Here is an 18,357-nt window from a genome sequence, read left to right on the forward strand (position 1 = left end):
CGTCTCTCGTGCTATACTTCATTTTCCTGCTCGGCGTTCTTATAACGAAAAAGATGAAGGAATGCTAGAATAAAGTACGTTCACTAGAAATACAATAGTAACAGGGAAAATTAATTTACGAGAAATATACATAAATAAATAGAGATACAGCTACAGTTTCAATTTAGAAACAATAACCAAGTTATTTCTTTTCGTTCGAAACACATAATCTCTTTTATCAAAAGAGTATTTAAGGTCCATTGAACGTAGCTTTCTGGGAAAACGATTTCTAATACAAAATATGTTGAAAAACTCTTTTATATATATAATAAGTAAACTGGCATTTTGATGCGGTTTGAAATGTTACTTTCTGTGAATCCCTCAACTCTTTTCTAGATTCAAAGTGACCCAAAAAAACAAATCACTATCGGAGCAGGAGGTCGCGCCTCACTCGTGAAAAATAATGCACAGCTCTCGCATAGATTCGTAACCACTAATTAGGAAACTTTCTTCTCTCTGTCTGATGAAATTTTCATATCAAAACCTCACCCGGCCCCTCAAACGTTAATGACGGCGCATTTTCAGCGTGCAATGTTGCATTATCTGCATTATCGTTTCAGAAGCGAAAATCCGGTTCGTCTTGGCGAATGGGTCGAAGTTCGGGTTTCCAGGACAGGTCGTTTGGCATCCCTAGAAGTTGAAGACGGCCCGGCCCAGGAAATCCTGGCGCCCGGAGCGTTCACGCAATTATCCTTACCGCTGAACCTCTATTTGGGCGGCGCGCCGTCCCCCGACATGTACTCGCCGAAGATGAAAACTACGGCCAGCTTCGTCGGCTGCATTCAGACGATCGTGCTGAATAATCGCGAGGTAAGAACACCGGGATTATACAGGCTGCTCCGAAGTTGCGCGGTAGATAATGCTACTGTCGGAATGCCTCGGAGTTTGAGTCTCGCTGGTCTGGTAGATAAGTCGTTGAAACCTCCTACTTGAATCACTTGGATTTAAATCTCTATCGTCGTTTCCTCGCGTTTTATAAAAATGGGTCGAGATCAAATAGACGCCTGAACGTATAATTGCAAGTTTCGGAAATTGCCAATAACAGTAAGGATTCAACATACGGTTCAGATTGAGCTAAATAATGAAATTAAGAAATTCAATTAATTCTTCGAAACTAACAAATCTCCCAATTTTGTTTTCTAATAAGAAATATTGAGATTACATCCCTAGTATAAAAATAATTGGTCGAAACAAACGGTTCTGAATTTTTCACTCCTTTAATAGCCCATTGTATGCGAGAAACAAATAGAAGAAGCAATAGAGAGAAAGTGTGTGCGTGTGTATGTTACGATCACACATGTTTTCAATCATATAGAAATCGAATCTCTTTCCGTCAGAAATATTTTAGTCGGTACAAGCAAAGTTTCGCTTCCTTTCTCGTCCTATTTCGACCCAGCATTAGAGGAAAGCCCTCTATTATGAGATAGGTTTCTAATATGAGATAGCAGATTTTCGACATCCAAATTCAATCACAAATCTTGTTTCGCGACCATTACACAATCTAACGAATTTTCCACTAAACAGACTTCGCTCTGAGAGCAATAAATTCATGGTGGCGTCAACAGATGACCTTTTAATTGAACAGAAACCCCGCTATCTCATATTAGAAGTCTACCTCATGATAGGTGGACGTCCTTCTATTATTGCCGTTTACATCACCATTACTGTCTACGCAACTATTACGATTCTTATCGCAGGTGGGCATCCTAGCCGAGGCGCTCGGCGGGGTGAACGTGGGTAACTGCGGGCACGCGTGCGAGGCCAGACCGTGCGGCGACGCGGAATGCCGGCCTCTCCGCGAGCGATTTACCTGCCGGTGCCGACCAGGAGTACCGCACCCTTGTCCCGCACCGGACGACTACACGCCGTTGATCCCGCCACCGGCGAGAGCCAGCAGCAACGCCGTCACGCCCGTGAGATACGAGAGGGCTGTACCCAGCTTCACCGGCAGCGAGAGCTACCTGCATTATAACGACGCCGACACGATGAAAAGGTGCTCAATACAAAGATAATGAGACGCAGACGTCAGTAACAAGGAGCTCTGATAACCCCGCGCCTCGGAATACCGATTGAGTTCAATTATAAGATGCCTTTATGCCCGTTTTCACCAATATTATTTAACTTTGCTTGTTTAATTCAGTCTTCCCTCCTTCTAACTGCTCCCTTAGAAAGGGACAAAGGTGATTTAAACTAAGATCAAAGATTAACTAAGATTAAACGACGTTGGTGAATATCGGTGTTTTAGCCTCACGATGCAATCGTGATTTTGCTTCCTGAGAATTTCGAATTAACGACGAAACGGATAGACGGTTCCTTCGTCCCCGGACACTTTCTATTTTGTGCGGCATTTGTCCCATTGCGCTTCGAACTATTTACGATACATGACACTCCCCGTACGAGCGTACTCGTCAACTGAATATACCCCCCTAGTCTCGTGATATCGCGATGTGTTGACGACGCGTTTTTTGCAATTTAAAAATCCGCGGGTTGATTCGTTTATTAACATTTTATTTATGCGAGCGTGAAATAATCGGCAGCACGCAAAAGTTCGGTAAATGTCAAAGCGACATGTCGCCGGCTTTTGAAAGGCGAGTGGGGCGGTAAACAGCGTTACACGTTGCACTACACAATCGCTCCTTGACCTGATTAAATAGCGCTGCGTTAGTTTATCGAGCGTTCGCGCCACGCACAAGTAACGACTGAGCGATCTGAGAAAAAAAAATAGTTTTTATTTTGTCAGGCAACGCTCTTTAATTTACGCGTAAAGGTTGTCCAATTATTTTTTACCAGGCGATTATATAATTTTCTAACAGTGCTTTAACAGCGTCTCTTTCCTGCATTACTCATGGAGCGAGCGTTAATATACGCGCTAATTAGGTACATAAACTAAATTAGAACGTAAAATTAATTTTATCAATTATACACCAATTTAAATTGATGAACGGTTAAAATTGATGTAAGTTGAATTATTTAATTATTTCTCTTCTCCATTGACCTTTCCCCGTGCGCGTGCGTCGTCACGTTCGCAATTCTTTTTCCATTCTATCTTTTGCATTTCTTTTTCCATTTTTCTATTACGCCCTTGTCGATATTTGCAGGATTCTAATTTCTATTCTATTTTTCTCATTTCTTTTTCCATCTTTCTAATACGTCCTTGTCGATATTTGCAGGATAATCAGCTATAGGGTAGATATCAATATGCGATTCCGCGCCAGCAGCAGCTCCGGCCTGCTGCTGTGGAGCGGCCGCCAGTCGGATCCTCAGGAACAAAGGGACGAGAACGACGACTTCCTCGCCCTCGGGCTGGATCATGGCTATCTCACTCTCGCGTATAATTTGGGTTCCGGGGAAGCCGTGCTACGGTATAATCTAACGCGATTGGATGACGATCTGTGGCATCGTATCAGGGCAGTTAGGTGAGAATAAACGCTTTATGCGCTTCGTTACCCAACCCTTCCTTCCGCTTGCGCGCCTATTTTCATATTTATTTATTTAATATCCCTTTATATGTTCGATATATAAAGAGAGAAGAGACATACTGTGCAATGTCTTTTTAAATGTAGAGGAAGTAATTATTATTTTTACGATCATAACTTGACGTTTCGTTAACAAGATGCTAGATAGAATGCACGCGTATTTAGTTAGATTTACGAATTAGGTTATTTAAAAAAGAAAATATTTCTAATGTTAAAAATTAGAAAGCTGTGTCGATTTCTAGAACAATTCAATTTTAATGATTTAATTAAAAAATATATCTAAATTTGTTAAAAAATTGCTAGACCGAAGACACGTAGTTTCTATACATACATGCAAGTAGAGTATTGCGTGCAAATGTTGTTCTATTTTTAATTTTCCGTATAGCCGCGTGGCTTGAGGCTACCATTTAAAATGGTACTATTTCCATGAAATTTCATGAAGAAGGAATATTTTTATAAACATTCACGTATTAATCTGCACTGTCGTATATTTTGCCGAGAGCGAGTAAAAAATATCTGTATCTACCTCTTTCCAAAGCAAATCGCTTTTTATTAAAACCGGAGAAAAGAAAAATGTTTGTGTTCGAAATGGGTCATAGAGCAATGAATAACATTGACTTTTTCTAGAAACGAGCAATGGGCATCTCTCGTGGTAGACAGTGGTACTGGCGTCTCAGCATCTTCTCCGGGGCAACTGAGACAACTGAACACCGATACCGGTCTTTACGTTGGTAAATAATCAAACTTTATATTGTTACTAACTCATCGTCAGGAAGCTTAAATTTAATCTCAAAACGCAAGCTATCGTTGGCAATACGTTTTTAAAAGACTCTCTGAATTAATTCTACATCCGTAAAAAATAAAGCTACCGATGAAATTAATTCTTGCGCAAATTAACTGTTTCAAGGATCCTTAAAATTACGCTGTATTCGTAAAATTACAATCACGATAGCATAATAAAACGCGGTAAAAAGTTACATCTGCGTTTTTCGGATTAAATATAACTTCGTGTGAAAAAAGAAACGAGTCTTTTCATGGAAATTCAATTTGTTCCGAAGGCGGTGCACCGGATATCGTGAGGACAACGGGAGGCAGATACACAAAAGGCATCGTGGGTTGCATCAGCGACCTCGTGCTGGACTCGGACTTCTCCGTCGCTTTGTCCTCGCCCGCACAGGCAACCAACACACACTCATGCATCCCCTGAAAGAGAGATATCCGTGCCGTCCGACGTCAGGTGGTGTTGTCGGGTCCATCCCGAAGCTAGGATATGAAAATTTAAGGATAACGTATCGCACCGCGGTGAAATAGCCGCGGCAGATAGTGCTCCGCGGAAAGTGTGCATCTGTGTCTCTCGTGCATCCACGTGCGGCCGCGCGTAATGTCCTGCGCGCGGCTCATCATTTTTGTACAGACTCATCCTTCCACAGGTGGAACTCTCGAGAAGATGGAGATCGAGCGGGTCGGCAACCGTCGTGCGCGGCCATCGACTGGTAGGCGGCTTTACTGTAAATATTAGGGCGATATCCGAGATACAGAGCGGAGATATCTATCAATTTGCCTCGCGGCATTAATCCTTGGCGCTGCGACTTCCTGCCGAGCCTTACGCTCGGCCGGCCTTACAAGGTTCGATCGAAAGCGTCGCGTAAACGAGACAACGATAATGATTCTCCGACAAAGTTATGGGGCATTAAAAATGATGTTCGTTTCCTCATGACGTCGTTAAACGATTGCAACCGTTCGTCATATCGAAGCTCATTGCATTGTCTTATTTACCCGAAAGTCACAACTACTCCACTTGATCGTGCTTCTCGAGAACTGAGAGAGAAACTGGTTTTAAGCACAACCGTTTGTGTAATTTGTAAGATTATTTTCGACACCAACTAAAATGATAATTAAGAAGTGATAACTAAGAGAATATGGAAAATATTAAATATACAATCGAAATATCGAAGTAACATATCCATTTTTCACAAAAATGTCGCTGCTAATAAGGGTTGGGAGTAAGTTAACGCAATCGTGCACGGTAAAATAATACTTTGATGTACAATTAAACTAAACAAGTAAGACAGCTTTTCTACTTCCATTCTTCGTAAGTAATTATCGCTAAGCAATTCTTGATTGGGTTAAAAAGATAAAATTTCGCCTCGCCCCACGGTCGCTGGTACTTTTTAATTTATTTCTTTATCTAATTAAGATTTAAATACCGAGGATGTTACTAAAATTCCAGCGAAAGGACGCGAAGCGAGCGTAAACGTTGTAATGAAAAAAATAGAGAGACTAATCCGATTTATTAATTAAGTGAAATTTATCAATTATTGCTGTGTAATGTCTGCGCTGTTTTACGCGCAAGAGTCGCGAGAGAAGTTTCTTATCGTTAAATTTGCAGTATTTCCCACTTTTACAGAATTACAATAAAGTTGATGATGATTGCACTATCTTTAAATCACGTTAGGCGAAGATTATTCAAATTAAAATTCCGCGGAAATTTTTGCAATCGTTTCCTAAAAAAAAAAGTCAATGCTCGTGCCGCGGTAAATTATAACCTTTTACTCATGTCTGTTCTTAAATTGAGTCAAAGGTGATTTAAAACGGTAATTGATTAAATTAAAATTGGCAGCAATTACGTTTCATTTTCGCTCGGACTAGGAAAAGTGAAAAGCGAATCGAACTAAAACTTTCTTATCTGACACTCGTGATTAAACCACACCGTACTATTAATAATTTCAACTTTACCCATAGCTGCGTATTAATAGTCGCCTCTCTCGAAAATTGTTTCGTAATTAAATTCGCGCGAATTAGATTACTACTTGTAATAAAATTTATTAGTAATAACAATGTCTATCGTGACGATAGTGGAGTCAATGAAGCGACGAGAGTGCATTAGTTTAACGCTCTACAAAATCAGGACTTCATTCAAGAAGGAATCTTGTAGCAACGCTTACTTTACGCAAACGTGATATGAGAGGATTGAGATTCGCGCGAGAATGTGCGTAGCATCCATAAGGAAGAAAGGAAAGGGAAGTCGTTGCACCAGGATAATGCCCGGCCGGATATAAAATTTGACGGAGCGCGTCTCGAAGACGGCTTTCGGCCTAATAAGATAAAAGTATGTAGAAAAAGCAACCCCTCCGCGTCAATTTTGATTATTCCCTCCGACCGGATGTTATCTTCGACACGAGGTGTCATAACCTTCGATCTTTACGAGTTCAAAGCATTCAGCAATTATCGAGAAAATCGGGGCGCGCCTGGATCGGCGCTCGATAAAGCCTCAATTGAGGGAGAATTCGAATGGGGAATTCAGGGAGAGAAGCACGAGAGAGAGAGATGGATATTACTTTAAAAACATGAAAATTTTCTCGCAGAGTTAATTACGTTTATGTCTGCGTAACGTTCTATACTTGTTTTTGCTGTACGCTGCTTTAATTCTTTCTAAAACTGATTCCTGCCTTTACGTTTCTCTTTTAAATATTAAAAAAAATTTTTTTTTTAATAACGTTATTATAATTTTAATTCACATTTTTACCTTACGTTCCTTTGAACAATTATATTCTTCATAAAAATATGATAATGTATGTGAAATTTCTTTTATAAAGAAAATGCAATCAGCAGAATTACATGATTGGTACGCTAGCAAAATTTCGCAACTCAAAAACGACACCGCGTCACTATTGTAATGCCGGGGGGAAAAAAAACTGTCTAGCGCCGGTCCAGGCAGTGTGTGCTCGCTGCTCCTACGAATCATTGCGTACCGCAACTTTTCTAATGATCTTAAGAATCATCACGATCTTTTTCTAGCAGCTAAGTCACAAGCGCAACTACGAGCACGAGTTTTAGTTCCACGACGATATCGTTGATATTGTGATTGATACGAGTAACTACTAATAAAAATAAGAGAGAGATAAAGAGCTATGCCATGGACCAAACACCAACACTTGTATCACCGTCTATTCCAACGAGAGTATATAATACGTAAAATGCAACTTCAGAATGCAAAGCGCATATCCTGATGACAATGCGGGGCTCGCGTCCTTTGTAAACAATCTCATCCGGTGTTGGGTAAACTTTGCAAATAATTTAGGCAATATATGGATCTTTGACCCATTTCGTCCGTATAAACGCCACACCTTAAGGGTATTTTAAGGCTATGATTACAGCAATATTCCTTATGCAAGAAAAACTTGCATTTTATGTTAGTAATAAGACACTTTTCATCTTCGTTAAAATCACTAAAATTATTGTCCGTTTATTCGCGTGAGAGAAAAACGTAAATTGAGTTTCTGAAATTCATTTAAAAAGCAAAAGTGCAAAAAAGCAAGGTTTAATATCATAACATACGCGGTATACGAAGTATTTGTATCTCATGACTTTGTATGGTAAAAATAACAAATTATCATTTTAAACAGAAATATTTTCACCGCGACTTAGCTAATGTTTAATTTTCTGTTCAGTGACAATTAAAGTCAAAATTGAATAATTAATATTTTGTTCAACGAAGGAAAGCGAGGAAACGAGAGGATAACAATGACACTTTTACATATACGTATAAAAAAAAAGAAGAACAAATGATATCTTTATTATGCAGATCGTCGCATATTTTTTTATCTTCATAGAGCGTTTCACTCAATCCTATGAACACAATTTAGCACTACCGGTCGGAAAATCCCAGGTCAATACGTATACACACCCTATCTCACTCCTGAGGAAAGAGACGAGGGGAGAAGGAAGTAGAAAAGTGAGACAGAGAAATGAACGAAAAGAAATGAGGTGAAATAACGTAAGGCATATAGAGTAATCGATGAACTTCACTTTGTCATCGCACGAAAATGATTTTAAAATGACCTACTAAAACACATACACACACTTGCACACACGTGCGTGCGTGCGCGCGCTCACACACACATACACCCCACAGACACACATCATAAAAGCAATCGGCTGTAGTCAATTTTGTACGGATGTTATTTTCGGGACTAAATATAATAATATATCAAAGATGGGTGGTAGTCGGTAGTAGAAAATGTAATAATATACGATTTAACTGATTGTACGTCGAGAATTAGCAGAGTAATTATCGTTCTCATTAATCCTCTCACGTTCGGACGAGAAGAAAAATCAAAGAATTAGCAAAAAGTGAGTCCTTCGGACGAAGAGACTTGCCGTTTCCGGTGTGAAATAATTCCGTTTGTCCTAGTAATTTATTATACATAAATTGAAATGAGAGATTTAACGTGTGTTTCAGCTCTTTAAATAGAAATTGGTCGAATTATACAATCGCATCATTATATGATCTGTGTCCAACATATACAGTGTACGTCCAGCGCCTTTGTTAAAAAAATTTTTTTTTCACGCGTGGGATGTGTAACGCGTGGGAGGATTAAAGGCACTTTTTCTAGCGTAATTCAATGTACAATATTTCGCGTAAGTATGCATTGAGTGACTTGAGGCTTTTGTGTTCGTACGTTGAATACGTTTTGTATAGCGCGGTACTCCGTTTCTTCGAGATAGCAAGTAAACCCGCAGGAATCTACGGAGGCGGAGAATTTCTCGGGAAGTCCAAGCATGTTGTGCTGATTTTGTAATTGCAACGCATCCAACTTGGAAATATGGTTCCTGGACGCATTCCACCCAGTACCGTCGAAATTACTCGAAGTGTGCAACGTATAATTCGAATATTCAATAACAATATTCCAGCTGTGGTAATTATTCCAAAATGGGATTTCCCGAGTATCCGCATGCTTGAATTGCGAATATCCGGGTCGATAATAATTCCGTTATTCCAGCAAACACAGCAAACTCTTATAATAACAATCAGCTGTCCGACGTATAAATTTCGAAAGCTATTGCAAATTAGAACTAAATCAAATTGCGATTACAATTCGTAATTGAATATCCGATCTAGTTTTCTCAGATTGAGATTAAGTATCCTAAAAGACAGCCAACTTACTGCTCGATAATTGTTTTAATCAGTAAATAGTTGGAATTCGTCCCGATCGCATAAAGCTTGGAATAACTAATTATGCGGTTGCCCTTTGAGAATTCGAGTATTCGATGGCAAATCTGATTCTAACAGCAACGTACGATAGTAGACCGAAGCTTTAATTAATTAGCGCTTGCCTTCGCACCTGCCGTTTCAAACTTTCAATCGTACGTTTTTCATTCGAAGATCAAAAACAAAAAAGAAAAGTTTCATATCCATTATATACATATATATATATACATATATATATATAAGAACAAGCGACCCTTCAATGAAGCATGAATGAGAGTCCTTGCGAGAAAATGAATGTGATTTTTTGTTCTAACGTTCTAATGTGCTGTATCGAATTAGAACGAGAAACTGTCACTTTATGAGTTGCAACAGTTTCATTTGCGAGTCGGAGCAACTTCTGCAGAGACGGAATCGGTCGATAAATCAAATACTTTTAATTGTTTCCTTCCTGCAGAACTTGGTCCGGATTTATTTACAGCAAATTAAGAGTTCTCCAAATTCTTTTAGGAAATTTTTAAGAAATGTTTATAATTTTAACTACGCAAAAGCAATTTTAACTACGCAAACGCAATATGTTGGATATTTAACGTGACAAACGTCTATATTTAAATGAAATTAGCAAATGGTACATATTATTTCTGATAATATGGGCTAATTGCTTCTCTGATTACTGTTGCCTAAGAAATTTTATGTCATGTCTTTATTTACTAAAATAAAGCGCAGTTGCGTTGAAGCAACTGGTCTTGAAACGCGTGACAGCATCAATTTAAAAAGTTCCGCGAACTATCGCTAATAGAATATGGCGTTTCTTCATTGAAAGAACTGAATCAAAGTCGATTGGAAAAACTTAGATTGGAAAAACGGCGTCGCTTTTACCGATAAGATTATCTGACGATAATTAAACATGGTGCGATTTCTACTCGACTATCAGATATATTGATCTGATCTGATCGAGTGTAATTGAAATGCATCTGAATGAAATTTTTGAGAAGAGAAAATCGTCGCTATTATTTCATCAAATTTCTGTTCTTTTAATAAATTGTGCTATAATGTTTTCAATTATTTAATATAACATTCTCCAACTAAACTTATTAATGTTTCTTTAACGTTTTGAACGATGTATGGACAAATAATAACTAAATTTATGTCAACGATATTAAAATCAGAAATGATTTAAAAAGCAAGTAAAATTTCTGTAGAAGCAAGCAAAATAAGTTGCAGTTTATCAATTTATTTTAAACACAGTTTTCTGTTTATTTACTCTCATTATAACTTTTTAATTAAAATAAACTGGGGAGGCTCGCAAAGAGATCGAACTCATAAGATAATCATAACTAATGCCATGAAGTAAAATAAATAATTTATTATTATGATTTATTATTTATTAGACTCCACGATTCATTAACTATGTTTATCTTGTGTAATTTTTTTATTGAATAAGTTGTGGGATGAAAAGAATATCTGATATAGTTAAATAACATAGAAATATGACGACTCCTTAAATTATACTCTCTCTCGTACAAAAACTTTACGTACACAAATTGTACGTACGTAAAGGACGCCGTTTTTTCTGAGCACGTTTTTTAATTTTCAGATTTAATTCGAGTCGGTGTACCTTTCGTAGGAAGAAGAGACGGGCACGTAAAAAAAATCAGTCTCGAATTCGCTTTTAGAACGTCACAGCCGACAAAAGTTACTATTTATCTCGTTTATAAAAGAAAAGGATAAATGCACACACAATCGGACGTTCGCACTTGATTTCGAGCACCGTACAAGCACCTATACATCGAAGTTGTTTTTTTATTATTTTCAGTGTATACAGGATGAGCTGTTTAAACGAGAATACGGAGATTGAGTGGAAACGTTACGGGCGAAATAGAAAATTAAGAAGAAATTCATGGAAAGGAGTACAATCGAAACTCCAATTAGATAAAGAAGCGCGGATTCTCCACGTTCTCGTAAAAGTGGCTCTTGCCCTGCGTCCCTCGATGTAATCCTGCGCGAAAATAGTTTACCAGAAGTTTCTACGAATTTCAACCCTTTCGCCAGTTTCGTTTGTGTGCCGGAGACATTCGAGAACGAATGAATAAATTTCCACGCTCCGCGAATTTACCGCAGTTTGCACAAGATGATCAATTTGCACAATTTACTTGTATTTAGAATATAATATAAAGCGCGAGGTTAAAACGTGAGGTTTAAGGACGATTTTAAAAATCTCCTACAATTAGAGCGACGACGATAAATCAATACGAATTTTCGCGAGTTATCTGTAAGTCATGAATAATGCAATTTTTATCCGTTGTTTATATAATACCATACCGTGCAAAGCACTTTGATTAACAAGTCTTACAAATCTCACTACATCTTCATTTTATTTACCGACACTTACCAATTCGGACGCGCATGTAATCGCTTACTTGCCGGGGGCTTAGCGAAAGGGTTGAGGCGCGATCACAGAAAACGTTCAAAGGGGAAAGATTTTTTTTTAGCGGCACAGAATGATATTCGACGATTAAGCACGTGTAATAAGGCTGACGCGCGCGCGTACTTTTCACATCATATCCACTAAATCTAAAGCAAATCGCTGGATATCACACCTCAAGACAAAACGGGAGAATTGAGAAGAGAGCGGGAAGAAGCACTATATTGAAAAAAAAGGGGGAAAAATATCAATACATATTAATATATAATAGATATTATATTATTACTGAATATTATATTAATATATGATGCTATATATATATTAACTATTTCTATTATGTCCGTCTGCAAAGTCTATTAGAAGAGTCTATCCTGTCGACCTATTCTTACGACCCATGTGGATCTCCTCGGATATCTATGTACATACATGCGCGCGTGCGCGCGTGTCGACGAGCGCGCGATTATCGCGAGGCGATGTATCTCCTTCGAAACACACATACGCACACGCATTCACATGCACACACACATACACACACACACACACGCCCTCGGAGATCCGCAAATTTTGCGCAAATTACGCGCGCGTTCGACGACACGAGCGTTTACGCGCGCGTAACGAGACTCGCCGGGCGGCCGAAGCCCTCGGTCCTCGCGAGCCTCCCGTCCTCGTTTCAGACGATCAATGTGTAAGATCTTCATCGTTAAATGTTCGTGAGACGCTCGTGGCAATAAAGATAAGGAACGCTACGTTCGCGATCGTTTGCGATCTCTCGCTTCAGTCCTCTCCGGCACTTGTCGTGGGCGCGTCGACGCCCGCGTACGAATTGCGGAAACGTATTGTGGATTAATCTTGGACAGACGATGTGACGAGTGTAAAAAGGCACCGCTCGCTTCATTCCTATGAAAATGCCGTTATTTTATCTACGCAAACCATCGCCGAGTGACTGCAGTTAGGATTAAATTAACTTATTGTTAGTTATTCGCGAAAGTAGAATAACGGCATCTTCAACGATGTTCCCTTTGATTTTCGATTAGCTAAGAGAATGTGTCACAATGCAAATTTCCTGCAATTAAATACGATGTAAACTAAATAATACGAAAAGATCGTATTTCTAATGAAACGAAAATAATTGAACGACCATGCCGCAAAATTTCGGAAATCAATATCGAATCGCACGGCGATGTAAAGCTGAATTTTCGCAAAGTTGATACACGCGACTTTCATGTAAAATGTAAATGCCACCGCTCCTCGTCCCTCCAAAAATTGTCGTGGAGAAATAATCGCAAGTGCTTTCATATAATATCTTTTTATATCACTTTTCTGCGCCGATTCTGCGGTAACTCCGTTAAGCAGGAGACACGCGCAAAAGCTTAATCAGTCAGACTTACGACTTGAGAATCTCAACCAATCGGAATTTTCAGCGTTGCTTTCAAGTTTCGTTCAAGTTTCAAAACGGCTGCTTACATTCTTTGCTCTCATTGGTCACTTTCCTCAAGTCTTCAGTCTTACCGCTCAAGTGTTTTCGCGTGTTTGAGCCTTTACCCGTTAAGAATAACAAAATAAGCGATAAATAATAATCGCGCATGTGAGCTTCATCGTGAGATCTACGTGAGTTTTATTACCCGTGTCCAGGATTAATGGAACAATCTTCCTGTAGTGCGATTGTTATTGCTCGCACGATATATCACAAGTGTAGCGATCACACGACCGAGAATCGATACTCTATCAATCTGCGTGTGCCGAGGTGCGTTATCGCGCGTGAACGTCGACGTTTCGCGACACCGGCCCGTGTATGGCGCGTGATACGACTAATGATTTATTTCGAGGGTGTTCGGTTAGTACCACCTCCCCCCCCCCCACTCCCCTCCTTCACCTGGCTCTGCGATTTGAAACGGAAAATTGCGGGGACCCGCGTGCCGTTTTACCGGGCGACCGATTCGCATCGACGAATTTTATACGTGTGTGATTTACATAAGCCCGAAATTGAGTTGTACACGATGGCGCACATCGGTCGGCGCGGCACGATTATTTAATGGATTGTGTACGTATACGTTTGAACACGCAGCGGTTAAATTCATATGAACTATGAGCAAATGTGTGTGTCTCAGCCCATGTTGTCAAAGCATCAATAAAAAGAAACAAAGAGATTTTATAAACCGTGCGATGTTTCTCGATTTTGCGAATCCTCTCTCCACGTATTTTCCATTTATTTGCCTTCAATTTGCTACGGAATGTCGTGCAACAATTTGCAACGGCAGGATTCCGTCACTGGATGAATGTAAGTAATTTTTTACACATTTGTAATAAACTCTCACCGGTGCGGCGCAGCAGCGGAGTTGTAGTATCTTTTTCACGTTGTTATGCGGCGTCTACAATGAGATCTTTAAGACGCAAGATTTACGAAAGTGACCTATCACAATGGAATGTGAGACGAATAAGGGAAAAGTTCTCAGAAAAATTAATATTTTAAGAACTTATTACGCCGCGCATTGAGTTTTTCACTCGCCTTTTACATAGTTACGAAAGTTAATTTAATTAATTAATTAATTTAAATTATAATAGTTAATTCAAAAGACTTTGATGCAGAAGAAACAATTGCGATTCCTGCCGATTATTATCAACCCGGCTAATAGACCGTTGACCGACCTGTGAAAAAGTCGTAAAAGTGATACTACAATCTCACGAAGTTCACCTGATGGAACTGTCACGTTATCAAACGGTATCGGCTACCGCTACGATTGCACAGGACTAGCTTGATAAAATCAAGCACAATTATTTTTTTAATTACCCTTTCGTACATTAGACGCAGCATATTGCTTTTTCCAATCGAAATAGACATCAACAATAATGTTACACGAAGCTACATATGTAACTGTGCCTATTATGTAACATTATTTTATTAATATGCAAACGAAAAATTAAATTGTAAAGGAATCTATTGATCATTTGCAATAAAAAATCTATCGATTAAAATTTTATTGGAATTAAAAACAAATCGATCTATAGAAGCCCTCCACCACCCCCGCCGATTTCAATCGACGGTGGTCCTCTTTGATTTGCAATTTGAGTTTTGCATTTTTATTATTTATTTCATTTTTAAAATAATATAAATTTTTTATAATTTACTTTGCAATGTATACAATATTATAAAAGAAATAATTGCATTATAAAATTAAAAATTTAATATACAATACAATACCATTTCTTTCGTAATTACATACACATATGAAATATTCCGTATAACAACATACAATTCTTGCAATGTAAAATATGTGCCTATTGCATTCATTTATGAAATTTTTTAAAATAATTATAGGATAATATTTAAAAATTTCTCATTTTATTCAATGTATGTATTTGCGACCAAAAAGATCATTTTCCTACCTACTCGTGTTTTAACTTAATTAAGAGAGAGAGAGAAGAGAGAGACTAGACCTAAAAGTCGTTTATTAAAACCGCGACGCGATTTATAAAAGGTTCGATTTGGGATTATAATACGCATGCGATTGGGATTTACTCCGAGAAAAAAAAGACAGTCAAGCAACCCATTTTGGGGTCTACAATTAGTAATCGAATTATTTGATTGTTCGTAACTCTAATCTTTTACGAATTTTACTCCGCGTAACTAAAAATCGCAATTAGCTATTCTATCTAGGTATATCCAGGATTTTTAAGTAATACTAATCAATTCTCTCAATTAGTTCTATTGATATTCAGTAATCGACGATCACTAATTGTGGGCCCGAAAATAAGTGGCTTAATTGTCTTTTTTTCCCCCGAGTAATAGGAGTCTTCTCAATCTCGCACACATGCAAGAATATACATATAAAGAAGAATAACCCACCCAAATTTTAACAAATAAAAGAAATCAATTATTTTGTACATTACTTTACTTACATACTATATTATTTTATTCTTATTACATTGCAGTTACAATTTTATCTATCTTCTTATCGAGTTATGTCTCCCTGCCCCTGCCTATCCGAATCCCTACCTACGCAAATTCCGATGTACAGTCCTATCCATTTTCCTACTTAACCGTGTCCCAACTTTTAATAGACTTAGAAGTCTTTTATTAAAACCGCGACGCGATTTATAAAAGGTCCGAGTTGGGACTGTAATGCGTGCGCGATTAGGATTTAAATCTTATCAATCTCGCACATATACGAGAATATATGTATAAAGAAGAATAACCCACCCGGATGCAAAGAAATCAAATTATTTCGTTTATCGCCTTATTTACACCACTCCATCACAGTGGCCAATATTGACCACTTCCCTCGTTGGGCCAGAGTGGACATACCTTTTGTTGCTCCTGGCCATACAGTCTGGTCATTTTGACCAGATATCAGGAAGGAAGAAAACTCCTTCCATAGTCGGTTTGTTATCGTCGCCGACAGATGTTACGTACGATTTGAATTTAACGCGAGCGTCGATCGTATCGAAAAATACACGACTACGAGAAGTTAATTAAAAAAGAATTTTAAGTCGAAAACATTTACTGCATAAAACTAATCAAATCTATTTCTACTTCCGTTATTTACTCGAGTGTATTGACCGTCTCTCTTCGTGACTCGATCTTTCAATTCAAAATTTAAGTCTATACGCAGACAACATTTTACTTCGCGTTATATTAATTTTAACTATATTCCGCGATAAATTAACATTTCTAATATGGATGAAATCACGAAAGTACTAATATCATGGAAATGTTTCTAAAAACCGATCGCGAAACTCGAACGCGAAAACCGATCGCGGATGTATGAAGATGCGTATGATTGTGCACGTTGATCATGCGAGACGCATCTTAAAGGTGTATCGCGAAATAAATATACAGAATGAATGACGTGAGATCCAGAGTTAAAGAACCTTTTTGCACCATAGATACTGATATTGTAATTGGATATTTTAGGTACTCAATACTGTACAAGAATAATTTGAAATGTTTCAGCGTTCTTGACAAAATATTCAGGATCTCTCGTCATATTCTTCTACTTTACACATCAATAAGTTGATAAAAAATGGATAGATCGCAAGTGTTTTAGTCACAAGTGTATTAGTTCGACGAATACGTCAATAAATAATTCGCTTTATTCGCGCAATTTCTGCGAGGTGGTTCAATAATTCTTAACATGGAAAATGAGCTCAATATATTCTGATTTCTAGAGCTCCATGAAATCAAACGAATGTGAAAGAAAATTCAAGAACCCGTTGAACGTCAATGGCTACAGGAAGGAATGAATCTCGGATCTTCCGGATTGCCCCCCGATAGCGGTGATTTCGGCAGCGAGTTAACGACGATCGTTTTTCACATCATTGTATCTCGTATAATTTTACTTTTATCCAAAGATTAATTCTGCTATCATTACTTGCATGTCCACTTTACTGTCTTTTTGTCAGCAGGCAAAAGTATGACAAATACAAGTACTGATAGGAGAATATTTATTGAGAAAAATATATAGAATCTTTTCTTGTAATATTTTAGTTAATGTCGCGAATCGACGTCGCGTACTCACGCCGAAACCACTGCTTCCGGGGATCCGCATTCCTCTAAATGGAATATAAAATTATGTTGCGATCTATCCATTTCGAGGCAACGAATGTACAAGATATATTATTCTACGATCTACGGGAAGTACATTCGTTGCCTCAATAAAAAAAGTTTCGTACTCACCGACGATGCGCAGCAGCGGAGTTTCACTACGACGAGTCTGTAACACAAAATTGCAAAATTCATATTAATCATTTTTTAATTATTTAAAATAAACAAGAGCAAGGTTAACTTTGTATGAAATAAAAAATATATACCTTAAAGTTGCTCCGCCGGTGCCCGATGCCTCCCAGACCGCTGCCTCCTCTCAGACTCCTCCATTTCGCACTGACACAACGCGACACAACGCGACACTCGCGAAACAGGAGCTAGTTACCGAAGTAACGCACGACACGACACTCCCGACACTAATCGACGCGGACGTGACTACAACTGGAACGAGAGACGATCGCGTGCGGAGATACGAGCCGAATCTGGCGTCGCGCGAGAAGACAGGAACGTTCTGGCGGGAAGGCACTCGCGGAGATGCGCGAGGCTACCTTGACGCGCGTCGCGCTCGACAGGGGCGATTTCGCGCGAACGTCTCTCTCGCCGCGCATCGCGCGTGGAAAACTCGGATGTCACTGCACGCGCGAGGAGATACGAATTAAAATTGGAGAACCCGGTGTACTCCTGGCGCCAGAGGATGCGACGGCGCCGCAGCGACGCCGCCGCCGCAGCGACGCCGACCGCGCGCGAGATTTCGACCGGGATTTCCGCGGGACTCACGCGTCTCGGAGGATCACCGACGCGCGAGGGTCGACTCTACGTCGCGCGATTGTTAAACTGGACAATGGTGAACTTACTGCGATTGTGCGTACCGTGAAACGCGACGACC

The 18,357-nt window shown here is 39.0% G+C and overlaps 1 protein-coding gene across 1 annotated transcript in view; it reads left to right on the plus strand.

Annotated features, from left to right (window-relative positions):
• The window catches only part of LOC105560894 (pikachurin), a 126,055-nt gene extending 111,965 nt beyond the window's left edge, over positions 1-14,090 (plus strand). Inside the window, exons 11-15 of the mRNA XM_012010396.1 lie at positions 600-849; positions 1,737-2,032; positions 3,210-3,455; positions 4,143-4,246; positions 4,574-14,090. Of these exons, the coding sequence (XP_011865786.1) occupies positions 600-849; positions 1,737-2,032; positions 3,210-3,455; positions 4,143-4,246; positions 4,574-4,722 (1,045 nt within the window). The 3' untranslated portion in view covers positions 4,723-14,090. The remainder of the gene's footprint in view (positions 1-599; positions 850-1,736; positions 2,033-3,209; positions 3,456-4,142; positions 4,247-4,573) is intronic.
• Positions 14,091-18,357: the final 4,267 nt, after the last annotated feature.

This window comes from Vollenhovia emeryi, unplaced genomic scaffold (assembly GCF_000949405.1).
Source record: "Vollenhovia emeryi isolate VEMERY1.0 unplaced genomic scaffold, V.emery_V1.0 DF939218.1, whole genome shotgun sequence".
Classification (NCBI taxonomy): domain Eukaryota; kingdom Metazoa; phylum Arthropoda; class Insecta; order Hymenoptera; family Formicidae; genus Vollenhovia; species Vollenhovia emeryi.